Source organism: Ictalurus furcatus, chromosome 6 (genome assembly GCF_023375685.1).
Source record: "Ictalurus furcatus strain D&B chromosome 6, Billie_1.0, whole genome shotgun sequence".
Classification (NCBI taxonomy): domain Eukaryota; kingdom Metazoa; phylum Chordata; class Actinopteri; order Siluriformes; family Ictaluridae; genus Ictalurus; species Ictalurus furcatus.
This window is the reverse complement of record NC_071260.1, coordinates 19,768,650-19,781,191: the sequence shown is the minus strand read 5'-3', so window position 1 is coordinate 19,781,191 and position 12,542 is coordinate 19,768,650. Positions and strand designations below refer to the sequence as shown.

The window sequence follows — 12,542 nt, the reverse complement described above, 5'->3', positions numbered from 1 at the left end:
GGGCAAGGACATGTGCAAGCTATAAGGTGTGGCATCATCTATGTGTGTATATATAGGACAAAGTTGCTAGGAGTAATGGACCTCTTAAAGATCTACTCATGTGTTCAGATCATAGAGGTGGGCAGCATGTCCTCAAATGAATCCTCAAATCTGATTGGTTAGATGATGTTTGTTTATTTTCCATAAAAGCAGCTTTCACCGTAGTGCTGGCTGCAAGGCAGCTCAGGTTTATATTGTTGCGCTTGTTCAAATACGTTATTGTTTCTATAATAACAACTAACACTGAGGCTTGTGTGGTGGATGCTCCACATATACATTTTTTTTTTAAATTCTTTAAAAAGTATAAAGTATTCTGTGAGGTGATGTTCATTTCAATATCTATTGAAGGAGTCTCCCATGTCAGCACTTTGCAACAGTCAGAGGTAAAGCTGCAAGGTTTTTTGATATGAGAAAGGCTTCAAGATGGAGGTCTCTGCCTTACCTGGGTTGTTGCTAATATGACAAGCTACTTTTTAAAAAATATATATTTTTTATGTCTTTGAAAAAGAGCGGTAAGTGATGTCTCATGTCTAACTTGTCTCATGGACATTTCACAGCATTTAAATGTAATTATAAATAGATAAAAGTACAATATAAGATTCTTTAATAATAACTTCAGGATGGCATTATACCACCTTGATGATTATTTTCCCATAACAGCACACCCTGTCATAATTAATTCCTTATGATGTCACTCTCGTACAGTACATACTACTACACTTGCATTATAACGTAATCAATTTAATAACAGGTAATCAAATTTCCAGACTCCATTTCTAGCTATTGCTATAATTAAAATAGCCAACATACAGCGTCTGTATGGAAATCACTAATGATTTTGCTTCTGTGGCATTGTCATGTTTTCACTCTAGGGGTCGCTTAGGGCTCCCTGCAGTGGAGAACAGACCCAGCATCTGGGGTGAAAGTCCTCCAAAGTTTGTAACCAAACCTTCCCGCCTCTACCTGAAAATTGGTCAGACTGGCAAGTTCTCAGTTAAGATTACAGGACGTCCCCAACCACAGATCCAGTGGTTTAAGGTAAAAAAAAAAAAAACAACAAAAAAAAAAAACGCAGACTTCATCGTCTCAACCTAACCTTAGAATGAAAGATGGGGGAAAAAACATCTTATGTGATTTATCACTCTGTATGGGCTGTTGCAGGGTGATGATGAGCTCCAGAGTTCAGATCATTACAGCATGTTTGAGAGGTCAGGACTGCATTTCCTGGAGATCCGCTTTGCACATGCAGAGGATGCTGGGATGTACACCTGCCTGCTGGCCAACAGTGCGGGCAAGGCCTCCTCTACAACAGAACTCATTGTTCAAGGTACAAGCATTTTGTAAACTAGCTTGTCCTTTATCTGTACGAAACCATTGTAGTATCAAATTGAATGTGAGAAACCAAGCCAAGCTACACATTTGAGATTTTTTTTTTTATTAAGTTATAATTTACTACGATATTACTTTACATTGCCTAATTTTTGGGTTCTTGTACTGCATTTTTTTTTTGTCATTTCATTCAGGTTCAGACACAGATGTCAACATGTAAGTACATTTTACAATAACTTCACATTTTATTAATCTAAATATTATTATATAATATCTTCGTCTAACTTTACATTGGACTGTTGCTTATCTTTCTCCAAACAGCAGTAAATCTTCAAGTAATGATCTCCCAAAGATGGCTGCCACTACTGCAGTTGAGCATAAAAGTAATGGCCTCATCGATGATCAAAAATCCACCAAAACATCCACACTTACCCACACGGCACCCACTACCACCACAGCAGCCAAAGACAGCCCAGCTACCAATCCCGAGGTCCAGAAAAGCGCTGTGACGTCAGCCCCACAGACCTCTATTGAATCAAAAGATGAGAGGCTACTAGCAGGTCAACAAAGGTCAACTACATCCATAACCATTAGGAGTCAACAGGCCAGGAAAAGCAGTTTTGAGTCCAGCACCAAGGTGAAGGAGCAGGTTGTGCAGAAGAAAGATCCGGATGGAGTAAGGTCTTCTGGGAGGAGCGTGGTTCCTGCAGTGATGGAGTCCAGCAGAGAGACGAACAGGATGACCAGAGAGAGTCGAGTTGAGCTTCTGGGAAGTCCACCCAGCTTTGATTTACAGCCTCAAAGCCAGGAGGTCACACAAGGAACTAAAGTGACATTCAGATGCCAAGGTAAGCATGGACGACTTAGTTTTCTATTGCGTTAATGTTTGCACTCCTTAAACATGAGCTAGCAATGACTCAAACCATCACTTTTTAAAACAATTGTTAAAGATTCAATATCTTCATATAGTGAAAACAAATAACAGATCTAGGTCATGCGAGTAAGATTATTTTTGCCTTTCGTATTCACAAAGCCAGGCATTTCACTTCACCTCATTATGCTAAGGACAGAATGGCCTAAATGTACTCTTTGTAGCATATTGTTTTCAAGGCTAATTTTACATATCTAATCTGGAAATTAAACCAGAGCCATAATAAAACCATTTTTAGTGTCGTTCCAATTTTAGTAAAAAATAAAATATAAAACGAGTGGGCCACTTTGACCTAAATTGAAAAAAAAGGTTATTGGCTTGTTTTTGATGCAGTTTTTTTTTATTCCAAAGTAAAGGCAATAGTGAGGGTTTTATCAAATGGTTCACACAGGTTATTATTAGATATGTGTGTGTGTGTGTGTGTGTGTGTGTGTGTGTGTGTGTGTGTGTGTGTGTCCTTAGTGTCTGGTTGGCCGGTGCCCACTGTGAGCTGGGTTAAAGATGGTACTGTGCTCAGACTCAGAGCAGGTATCAGCATTCAGCAGGAGGACAGTCTGCATCTGCTTTGTTTGGAAAATGTACAGAAAACAGACGCAGGGCAGTACAGCTGCACCGCTACAAACAGACAGGGGAAAGCTACCTGCAACTGGACTCTTATTGTAAAGAGTAAGTGTGAACTTCTGACTGATAATGTATAGTTGAGTTCCTCAGTTCTCCTCTTGTCCATGTGGGTTTCCTCCCACCTTCTAAAAAACATGCCATTAGGAAGATTGGTAACTCTAAAGTACTCCTAGGTATGTGTGTGTCTGTGTATTTATCTTTGTGTGTTCTTGCGTGTATGCATCTGTGTTTGTGTTTCCCTGCGTCTATGCATGTCTGAGTGTGTCTGTGTCTCTGTGTGTTTGTGTGTTTGTGTCTCCTTGTTCTCACTTTGTCCAGTATTCCCAGGGTAGGCTCTGAATCCACTGTTACCCTGACCAGGATAAAGTGATTATTGAAGATGACTGAATGAACAAATGAATAATGCTGTATTACGTTTCACTTTAAATGCTATGAGCTGTAGGCTCAGGAGTATAACGGTCATAACTAAACACTGGTCATGTGTGTTTAAACCTTGGTGGAGTTCAAATATGAAAGTATATTGTTTTTGGATTGGTGTACTGGACTATAAACTCTTAGACTGTCTCTCTGAGAAGGATAGAGAGAATAACAGAGAGAAGGACATGGCTGCTTGCTCGGCAATAATTGCGATGAAATTGTCTGAGAAAGAAATTGGATGAGATCTTAATGTAAGGGCTGGAAAGTCGGCAGAACCGATGTGAAAGGTGCACACTGTGTGCTTTATTTGAGAGCTGTTTGATAAAAGAAACCAGGCCTTTATATGGTCATAGTCTGACCACATGCCTCAGTTAGCTCATGTGTTTTATTTTCATATCTCACACTGAGCCTAGGTTATATCTCATATTTGGAGTTATTTCAGTGGCTATTTCCTCACGTTTCGATTCTGAGAGGCATCAGAGCAATTCTGCCACCTACTGGTCAATCTGATGGTTTGGCTTTCGATTTCATTGATGATACTCTCTCTCTGTGTGTGTGTGTAGGCCCGTGTTTAGAAGGGAGGGCTCCCGTGTTCAGCAGTGCTCTAAAAGGCTGTGCTATAACAGAGGGACAGAACATCAGTCTGCAGTGCTCAGTGGAGGCCAGGCCACAAGCCACAATCTCCTGGCTGCTCAATGGTAAGAAGTTATAGCACATGTGTAAAATCCAAGGAAAAATATCAGTAGGACATGGCTTTCATTTTGGGATCTACTAGCTGTATTTACAGTTCAAGGTTAATGATGTAGTACACTTTCTATCCAACAGAGGGCAACAGTGCCACTTTATGTATATACTACAGTCTTCACATCTAATCTCAGTAGTTCCGAACATTACACGTCTACAGATTCAGTGGGGTTTTAAGAATATTTGAAATCTCCTGGATGTGTTCAAGACCGAATGTCTGCTCCTGCTGCAGCGTGTAGAGAAGAAAAAACTGTAACTGAATCCCAAGCACAAATGAAAGGGGTGTATGCTTGCACACGTGTGTGTGTGTGTGTGTGTGTGTGTGTGTGTGTGTGTACTTCAGCTTAGCTCTGTGCCAGGTTAGCATATCTGGTGCCTGCCCATCCCCAGGTGGACATGTATGTGTGCCAGTCAATGGGATGTATTTATTTACAGTGTTGAACTGCTCTCCGTGTGTTGGTCTGTGTAAGACAAATCATGGAATGTCAGGTTTCTGAGAAAACAAACCGAGATGAGACGAGTAATGTTTTAACCCTTTGAGGTTGGGAGAGTTGTTGTTATTCTTTTTAGAACTTTATATGTTTTATGTTTAAGAATAAATGAAATTTAGATGCCATGGATTTATAAATGATTTAAAAGTCTAACTGCAGTGAGCACAGACAAAAAAAAAACTCATTTTATGCACGGTAAAGTGTGTGTGTGTGTGTGTGTGTGTGAGCGTGCGTGTGTCCCACAAGCCCCTAATCTTGTGTCTTTTTATCTGGACCAAGTCTGTTTGTGTAATTTGTCATGCACAAATGTGCTGATTTTATCTGCTTACCCTTGAAAACCGAAATTTAGGGCTTTTTGCTGTTGAGATCCCCCTCTATAGTCAGAAAGCCACAGTTAAATCTATATGTGGTCCATGAGCCGTATAAAGGAAAAACATACATCAATTACTCTGAGAGGTTACACTTGCCTGGACTTGGTGAGGTTTTTAACTACAACATAGACATTGATTCATATGAGAGCTTCTTGCACATTGAAGCTGCTCTGGTCATATGTGGTGGCTCTTTTTTTTTCTTTTCTTTTTTTTCTTTAAGTTGTCTGTGTACTTTACCAGCCAAAACTTTGGAGATGATCATTCTGATATAGGCTTATGGTTGAAATTTGTTCCTAAGACAAAATAATCGACTGTGTAAATAGTGATGTTAATGTATGAACATTAATTTCTGAATCAAAATGTATTTCATTATAAGGAGTTTTCACTTTTTCCATACAAATTTAGAAGAAGCAGCCAAAGGTTCTCTGCCTGTGTGGGAACCTTTCAACCAGCTTCATGAAGGAGCTCTTTAATGATGTCAAGCTTGTGCAAAGCTTTATCTGGATTACTGTTAAGAATATATAATATAAAATATATTTAATTTGTTTTACTGCATATTTCCATATGTTTTGTTTCATGTTAATCTTCTAATCTTCTACAGCAGTGGTTTTCAAAGTGGGGGCCGTGGTCTCAACAATTTGTTGTGAAAAATAAATACATGATTTTTATATATTTTTATTTATATAATTCCTAATGTAATGTAAAGATGTAAGATGTAATTATTAATAAAAAAGGGGGATATATTCAGAATTCTGTATTTTTAATGTGTTTTAAAGACATCTTGTAAAAGGGGGGACTCAGTCAAATGTTAATGCCATTTGGGGGCCTTGCCCTGGAAAAGTTTGGGAACCACTGTCCTACACTATTCCTCTAAAATAGCAGGAAAATTGGGAAAACTATTCTATGAGCAGCTATGTCCAAACATCTGACTGTATATTAAGCATGTTACAATGTGAAGTCTGTCTTAACACAAACAAAGAAAAATATTCTAGCAGTTTGCATAAGCAAATAATTTAGTACTTGCTCTGCCACTGTGTGATATGATTCATTTATAGCATTCGCAAGTTTGAAATTTTGATGATACCACGGTCATCCATAGCTAGGTGCCAAGGGGGTAAAATTGTCCATGCTCTCAGGGTGGGAGTAATTGCGTTACTGTCTCCCCTGTCAATCACAGTGACACTAATGGATGCAGAAGAGGGTAGATAGCTGAGTGTGTTACTCTATATTCGAAAAGTTGCGGTTGGCTGGCTCCACATGTCTCAGCCCCTTAGCATTCACCCTACCCAGTTGGTAGCTGTTGTATAATATCTATCTATCTATATGCAGTGGTGCTTAAAAGTTTGTGAACCCCTAAGACTTTTCTATATATCTGCATAAATATGACTTAAAATATCATTAGATTTTCACCCAAGTTCTAAAAGTAGACAAAGAGAAGCCAATTAAACAAATGAGACAGAAATATTATACTTGGTCATTTATTTATTGAGGAAAATGATCCAATATTACTTATCTATGAGTGGCAAAGGTATGTGAACCTTTGCTTTCAGTTTCTGACCCCCTTATGAAACAATAATTGCAACTAAATGTTTCCAGTAACTGTTGATCAGTCCTGCACAATGGCTTGGAGGAATTTTAGCCCATTCCTCAGTACAGAACAGCTTCATCTCTGGGATGTTGGTGGGTTTCCTTGCATGAACTGCTTGCTTCAGGTCCTTCCACAATATTACTATTGGATTAAGGTCAGGACTTTGACTTGGCCTTTCCAAAACATTAACTTTATTCTTCTTTAACCAGTCTTTGGTAGAATGACTTGTGTGCTTGGGTTCTCTTTGAATTGCAGTGTTTTCCTTTCTCCAGACATAACACTTCACATTTAAACCAAAAATTCTATTTTGGTCTCATCCATCCACAAAACATTGATGGTGGTCTTTAGCAAACTGCAGACAGGCAGCAGTGTTCTTTTTGGAGAGTAGTGGCTTTCTCATTGCAACCCTGCCATCCACACCATTGATGTTCGGTGGATTCATGAACATTAACATTAGCCAAAGTGACTGAGGCGTTTATTTGCTAAGAAGTTACCCTGGGTTAGTTTGTGATCTCATGGACTATTACATGTCTTGCTCTTGGCGTGATCTTTGTTGGTCGACCACTCCTGGGAAGGGTAACAATGGCCTTAAATTTCCTCCATTTGTACACAATGTCTGACTGTGGATTGGTGGAGTCCAAACTCTTTACAGATGGTTTTGTCACCTTTTCCAGCCTGATGAGCATCAAGGACTCTTTTTCTGAGGTCCTCAGAAATCTCTGCTGTTCGTGCCATGATACACTTCTACAAACATGTGTTGTGAAGATCAGACTTTGATGGATCCCTGTTCTTTAAATAAAACAGGCTGCTCATTCACACCTGATTGTCATCCCATTAATTGAAACCACCTGACTCTAATTTCACCTTCAAATTAATTGCTAATCCTAGAGATTCACATACTTTTGCCACTCACAGATATGTAATATTGGATCACTTTCCTTAATAAATAAATGGCTGTGTAATATTTTTGTTTGATTTGTTTATTTGGGTTCTTTTTGTCTACTTTTAGGACCTGTGTGAAAATCTGATGATGTTTTAGGACATATTTATGCAGAAATATAAAAAAATTCTAAAGTTTTCACTAAATTTCAAGCCTGTGTGTCTATTATATAAAACAGGGTGATAACCTCAATCATAACATGAATAAGTTATAAATAAATTGTTTACTGATAACATTTATTATATTCTGATCATTTAAGAACAGTATTGATGGGAATATTACCACCTGTTCCTTTATACAGTAAATAAGTACATGACAAATATCAGCTTCATGAGGAAATGATCAAGTTTGTGGTAACCCCCTGAACTGTTATATAGAGGAAGTGGGATATAACTTGTTACTGTATGTAACACATGCACACCTGCACATTATACGGATCCTTTTAATGGTCTCTCTCTCTCACGCTCTCTCTCTCTCTCTCTCTCAGATAAAGCAATCCCATATGGAAATACTGTGTTTGATGGCGTTCAGGCCCAGCTGACTGTACAGGATGCAGTGTGTGCTGATGAAGGCTTGTACTCTTGTGTGGCTGAGAATGAGAATGGGCAAGCAGTGTGCACTGCCCGAGTGCTGGTGAAAGGTATGACTGTGTTGTCTCCTGTCCTGCCATGAGGTGAAAAAGAAGAATTAAAAATGCCCATCCCAAACAGCATTAGAATCTGTAACACAAAAGACACACAATCACCAGAGAACAGTTGTGATCAAGACAGCACTCATTATATAAACACAGAAAATCATTTTAAGAATGCAAGAATCAAACCAGTATAAGAGGGTTAAAGGCATGTTCAGAAGTTACTGGATTACCCCAAATACAGACATACCACTGTTTCTTACACAGAGCTGAAATCATGCCAGCTCTTAGGATATTAAAAGACTCTGAAAGAAAAGGAAAATTCCCCATTGCTCAAATTATCCTGACTTTTTTTTTTTCTTGATGAAAAGAATTGATTTAATGGAGTTGATCCTTAGAAATATTTTCATATCAGGTTTTATCAAATATCTCAAACCTTTTTTTTCATAACTTCACCAGGAGCTCTTAAAGCTTTTTACTGTGGAGAGTGGAAATACTATATTAAATATTATCTTGGCAAAGTTCAGATATGTTTTTTTTTTTTTTTTTTTTTTGTAGGACACTTCGCTTCCTTTTAATAAGTGAATCCCATGGCTTTGCATTCTAGGAGATATTTCTGTAGGATTAGAAGAACAGCTGTTTTCTGTGTTCCTGCTTGTATTGCTGCGATCTGTGAACTGCTCTGTGGCAAAGGTTCAACATTGATGTGAGTTAAAAATGTGAAATACCAGCGTTTTCCCACACAGCCATGGCTGGATCTGATAGGCCAGTACTGCCTGTCCCTCTGAAGGACAGATGTGGAGAGCAGCCAGTATTGCAGAGGAGAAGGAAGTAATAAGGGATAATAATGTTACTACTTTTGAACAAATTACACATAATGCAAAAATAATATCCGTATTGATAGACATTTTAGTAAATGACAATAATGAAAGAGATTTATGAAACAATGTGCACATGGACATTAATCACCAGCCTGCATTTCTGGACTTGTAGAGCTGTATATGGGGATAGCGAGAAGGAGTTGGCCATGATGACCGCGAGGGAGGCTACTGGAATTCAGTAGTGGATAAGATTGACATCACATTGTGTACATAGTGTTGTTATAAATATAATCATATGTGCATTTATTTAACACGCATCTCAGGAGCTAAGTGAAGTCCTTATGGTAGCACAATGACATCATTCTGTTTAGAAATCATTCTGTAAAGATTTTAAATTGGTTTTGGTATTGATTTGTGAGTCCCTTCACCTGGTCTTGTTTTTAGCCTCTATACATAAATTGGATCATGTAATATTAAATGTCCCCTACAACTGAGTGATTATCAGCCTCTCTGGTATCATATTAAATTAATAAGATTATGGCCACGTTTGTATACTGAGGTCAGGATGATCTCATCTGGCCGAAATCAGCAGACTTTGAGTGGATCAGGACGGTTTCTTCAGGTCTGAATGAGTAAATTTGACCCTGTATTGCTTAATTGTTTATTGGTTCTTCTTCTCAAAGGTTTTGAAACAGTCTCCTGAATTGAACACAAAGCTAATGAATTTGGGACTCGTGTGGTGAATTGTAATGAGTAGGTCAGGGAACGGAACAGAAACCAGCAATGCATGCAACCACTGAGCATGTCATTAATTCAATATTGTCCTCAAACCACACACCAATAAGAATAAATGCGCATGCGCACACATACACACTAGTATGTATTCTAACATAAAATTAGGAAACAATTAAGAGCAAAGTAAAAATAAATATAATGACTCATTCTGTGAAGCCAAAACTACTATATACTGACACAACATCGACAGACAGATGATATTCTATCCTTAATACAAGGTACATTTAATTTGGCCCTGACCTCTAGCCGAGCTGGACTTATTGTCTGAGTAGTGTGTGTACTGCCAGGCAGTACAAAACCAACATCAACAAACAGCAATTACACAGAAAAACTACATGCATAGATGTAACACTTTGTGTCGGTAAATGTTTCGGCTTGGAGGAATTTTAGCCCATTCCTCAGTACAGAACAGCATCATCTCTGGGATGTTGGTGAGTTTCCTCAGATGAACTGCTTGCTTCAGGTCCTTCCATAACATTACTATTGGATTAAGGTCAGGACTTTAACTTGGCCATTCCAAAACATTAACTTTATTCTTATTTAACCATTCTTTGGTAGAACTACTTGTGTGCTTAGGGTCGTTGACTTGCTGCATGACTCATTTTCTCTTGAGATTCAGTTTGTGAACAGATGTCCTGACATTTTCCTTTAGAATTTGCTGGAATAAAAGCAAAACAGGCCTAAACGTGATACTACTGCCACCATGTTTCACAGATTGATTCACATAATGATTCTCATTTAAACCAAAATGTTTAATTTTGGGTCTCATCTATCCACAAAACATTTTCCCAATAGCCTTTTGGCTTGTTCACATGATCTTTAGCAAACTACAGATGGGCAGCAATGTTCTTTTTGAAGAGCCGTGGCTTTCTCATTGCAACTCTGCCATGCACACCTTTTGTTGTTCAGTGTTCACCTGATGGTGGACTCATGAACATCAACATTAGCCAATGTGAGAGAGGCCTTTAGTTGCTTAGAAGTTACCCTGGGTTCCTTTGTGACCTCATGGACTATTACATGTCTTGCTTTTGGTCGACCACTCCTGGAGAGGGTAACAATGGTCTTAAATTTCCTCCATTTGTACACAGTCTGTCTAACCGTGGATTGGTGGAGTCCAAACTCTTTAGAGATGGTTTTGTAACCTTTTCCAGCCTGATGAGCATCAACAACTCTCTTTTTCTGAGGTCCTCAGAAATCTCCATTGTTCGTGCCATGATACACTTCCAAAAACATGTGTTGTGAAGATCAGACTTTGATAGATCCCTGTTCTTTAAAAAAAACAGGGTGCTCACTCACACCTGATTGTCATCCCATTACTTGAAAACACCTGACTCTAATTTCACCTTCAAATTAACGACTAATCCTAGAAGTTCACATACTTTTGCCACTCACAGATATGTAATATTGGATCATTTTCCTCAAGAATAATATTTTTGTTTCATTTGTCTAATTGGGTTCTCTTCGTGTTCTTTTAGGACTTGTGTGAAAATCTGATTGTTTTAGGTTATATTTATGCAGAAATATAGAAAATTCTAAATGGTTCACAAACTTTCAAGCAGCACTGTAAATTTTATATGTAATTTTATCATTTTAAAAGTCTGACACTTGACACACATGTATTCAGTTAAAAAAACAAATAAAAACAGAACAGCTACTCTGTGAAGTCACATTTTAATCTCGTTATCCAATTTTCTGTCTGTGTGGTGGTTCCAGCCAAGTCAAATATTAAAAGTCCAGTTGCTGTGCCGGTCTCTGAGCAGAAGAGACTCTCTGCTCCAGTGTTCTTAAAGGAACTGCATGATCTAAGGGTCATGGATGGCAGCCAAGTTACCATGACTGTGGAGGTGACAGGTAAGCGATATTCCCACTGCAGTTCATTGTTACTTGTGCACTGTTTCTTCTGCACATCAGTGGGCTCTTTAATCAGGAAGTGCAGTCTAATTCGTTCATCTTCAATAACTGCGGATTAGGATGGCAGTGTATTCAGAGCCCATCCTGGGAACACTGGGCATGAGGCAGGAATACACCCTGGATGGGATTCCAGTCCATTGCAGGGCACCATGCATACACACATTCACAAACTCGGTCACACCTTGGGGCAATTTAGTGTAGCCAGTCCACTTACATGTTTCTGGGACACGGGAGGAAACCCATACCATTACGAGGAGAGCATGTACAGACATTAAACCTATATCAGGCTCGAACCAGGGACCCTAGTGCTGTGCAAAGGCAATGCTAGTAATAATATTTCTGCCAGTAATATCATACAATGATAACACGTAAAATGCAAAGTATGCTCATGATTGCTTTTGTTTCAAAGTTTTCCTCTAGAATGCACTGTGCTTTCTTTGCTTTTGTATTTATGTTGAGCTTATATTAGTATTCTGTATTGTGTCCTCCTTTCCTACTGTATTTGTCTGTAGTTCTGAGTTTTATCTGTGTTTTTGTTGTTTTGCTAACACTTCCTCTAATCTCTCCCGAGATCTGTTGTTTGGATTGTGTAAATGCTTTTTGCCTCAAGGCCGTTCCTGTGCATCAACCTCTAGAGGAGTTACAATTCTGAGAATTATCTTACAAATTTCTTGCAGATTGTACGATACAGCAAAGGCTAAAATGGAAACATTGTGGCTTGTTGGCTTCAGTAACAAAAAAAACATCTATTCTTATTTTAGGTGTTTCTGTCATTTAGTAGTGGTTAAGTCTATTTAAATGACTCTATTTAAATAACAGGGTGACATGCAGTGACCTTTGACATATCTGAATGTGGTGATGTGGTGTTTAGGACATCCTGCTCCAGAGGTGCTCTGGCTGCAAAATGGCAAGG

General features: G+C 38.6%; 1 protein-coding gene across 2 annotated transcripts in view; it reads left to right on the top strand.

Moving 5' to 3' along the window:
• Positions 1–12,542, top strand: part of mylka (myosin, light chain kinase a) — a 62,555-nt gene that overhangs the window by 23,082 nt on the left and 26,931 nt on the right. The window contains exons 5-13 of one of the 2 annotated variants that reach the window (XM_053627003.1): positions 912–1,077; positions 1,201–1,366; positions 1,563–1,584; positions 1,693–2,216; positions 2,762–2,965; positions 3,901–4,035; positions 7,959–8,111; positions 11,432–11,569; positions 12,501–12,542. The exon at positions 12,501–12,542 is cut by the window's right edge and continues 156 nt beyond it. In XM_053627003.1, coding sequence (XP_053482978.1) covers positions 912–1,077; positions 1,201–1,366; positions 1,563–1,584; positions 1,693–2,216; positions 2,762–2,965; positions 3,901–4,035; positions 7,959–8,111; positions 11,432–11,569; positions 12,501–12,542 — 1,550 coding nt within the window. Of the gene's footprint in view, positions 1–911; positions 1,078–1,200; positions 1,367–1,562; positions 1,585–1,689; positions 2,217–2,761; positions 2,966–3,900; positions 4,036–7,958; positions 8,112–11,431; positions 11,570–12,500 lie in introns of both variants that reach the window. The other variant, XM_053627002.1, reaches the window with a different exon arrangement.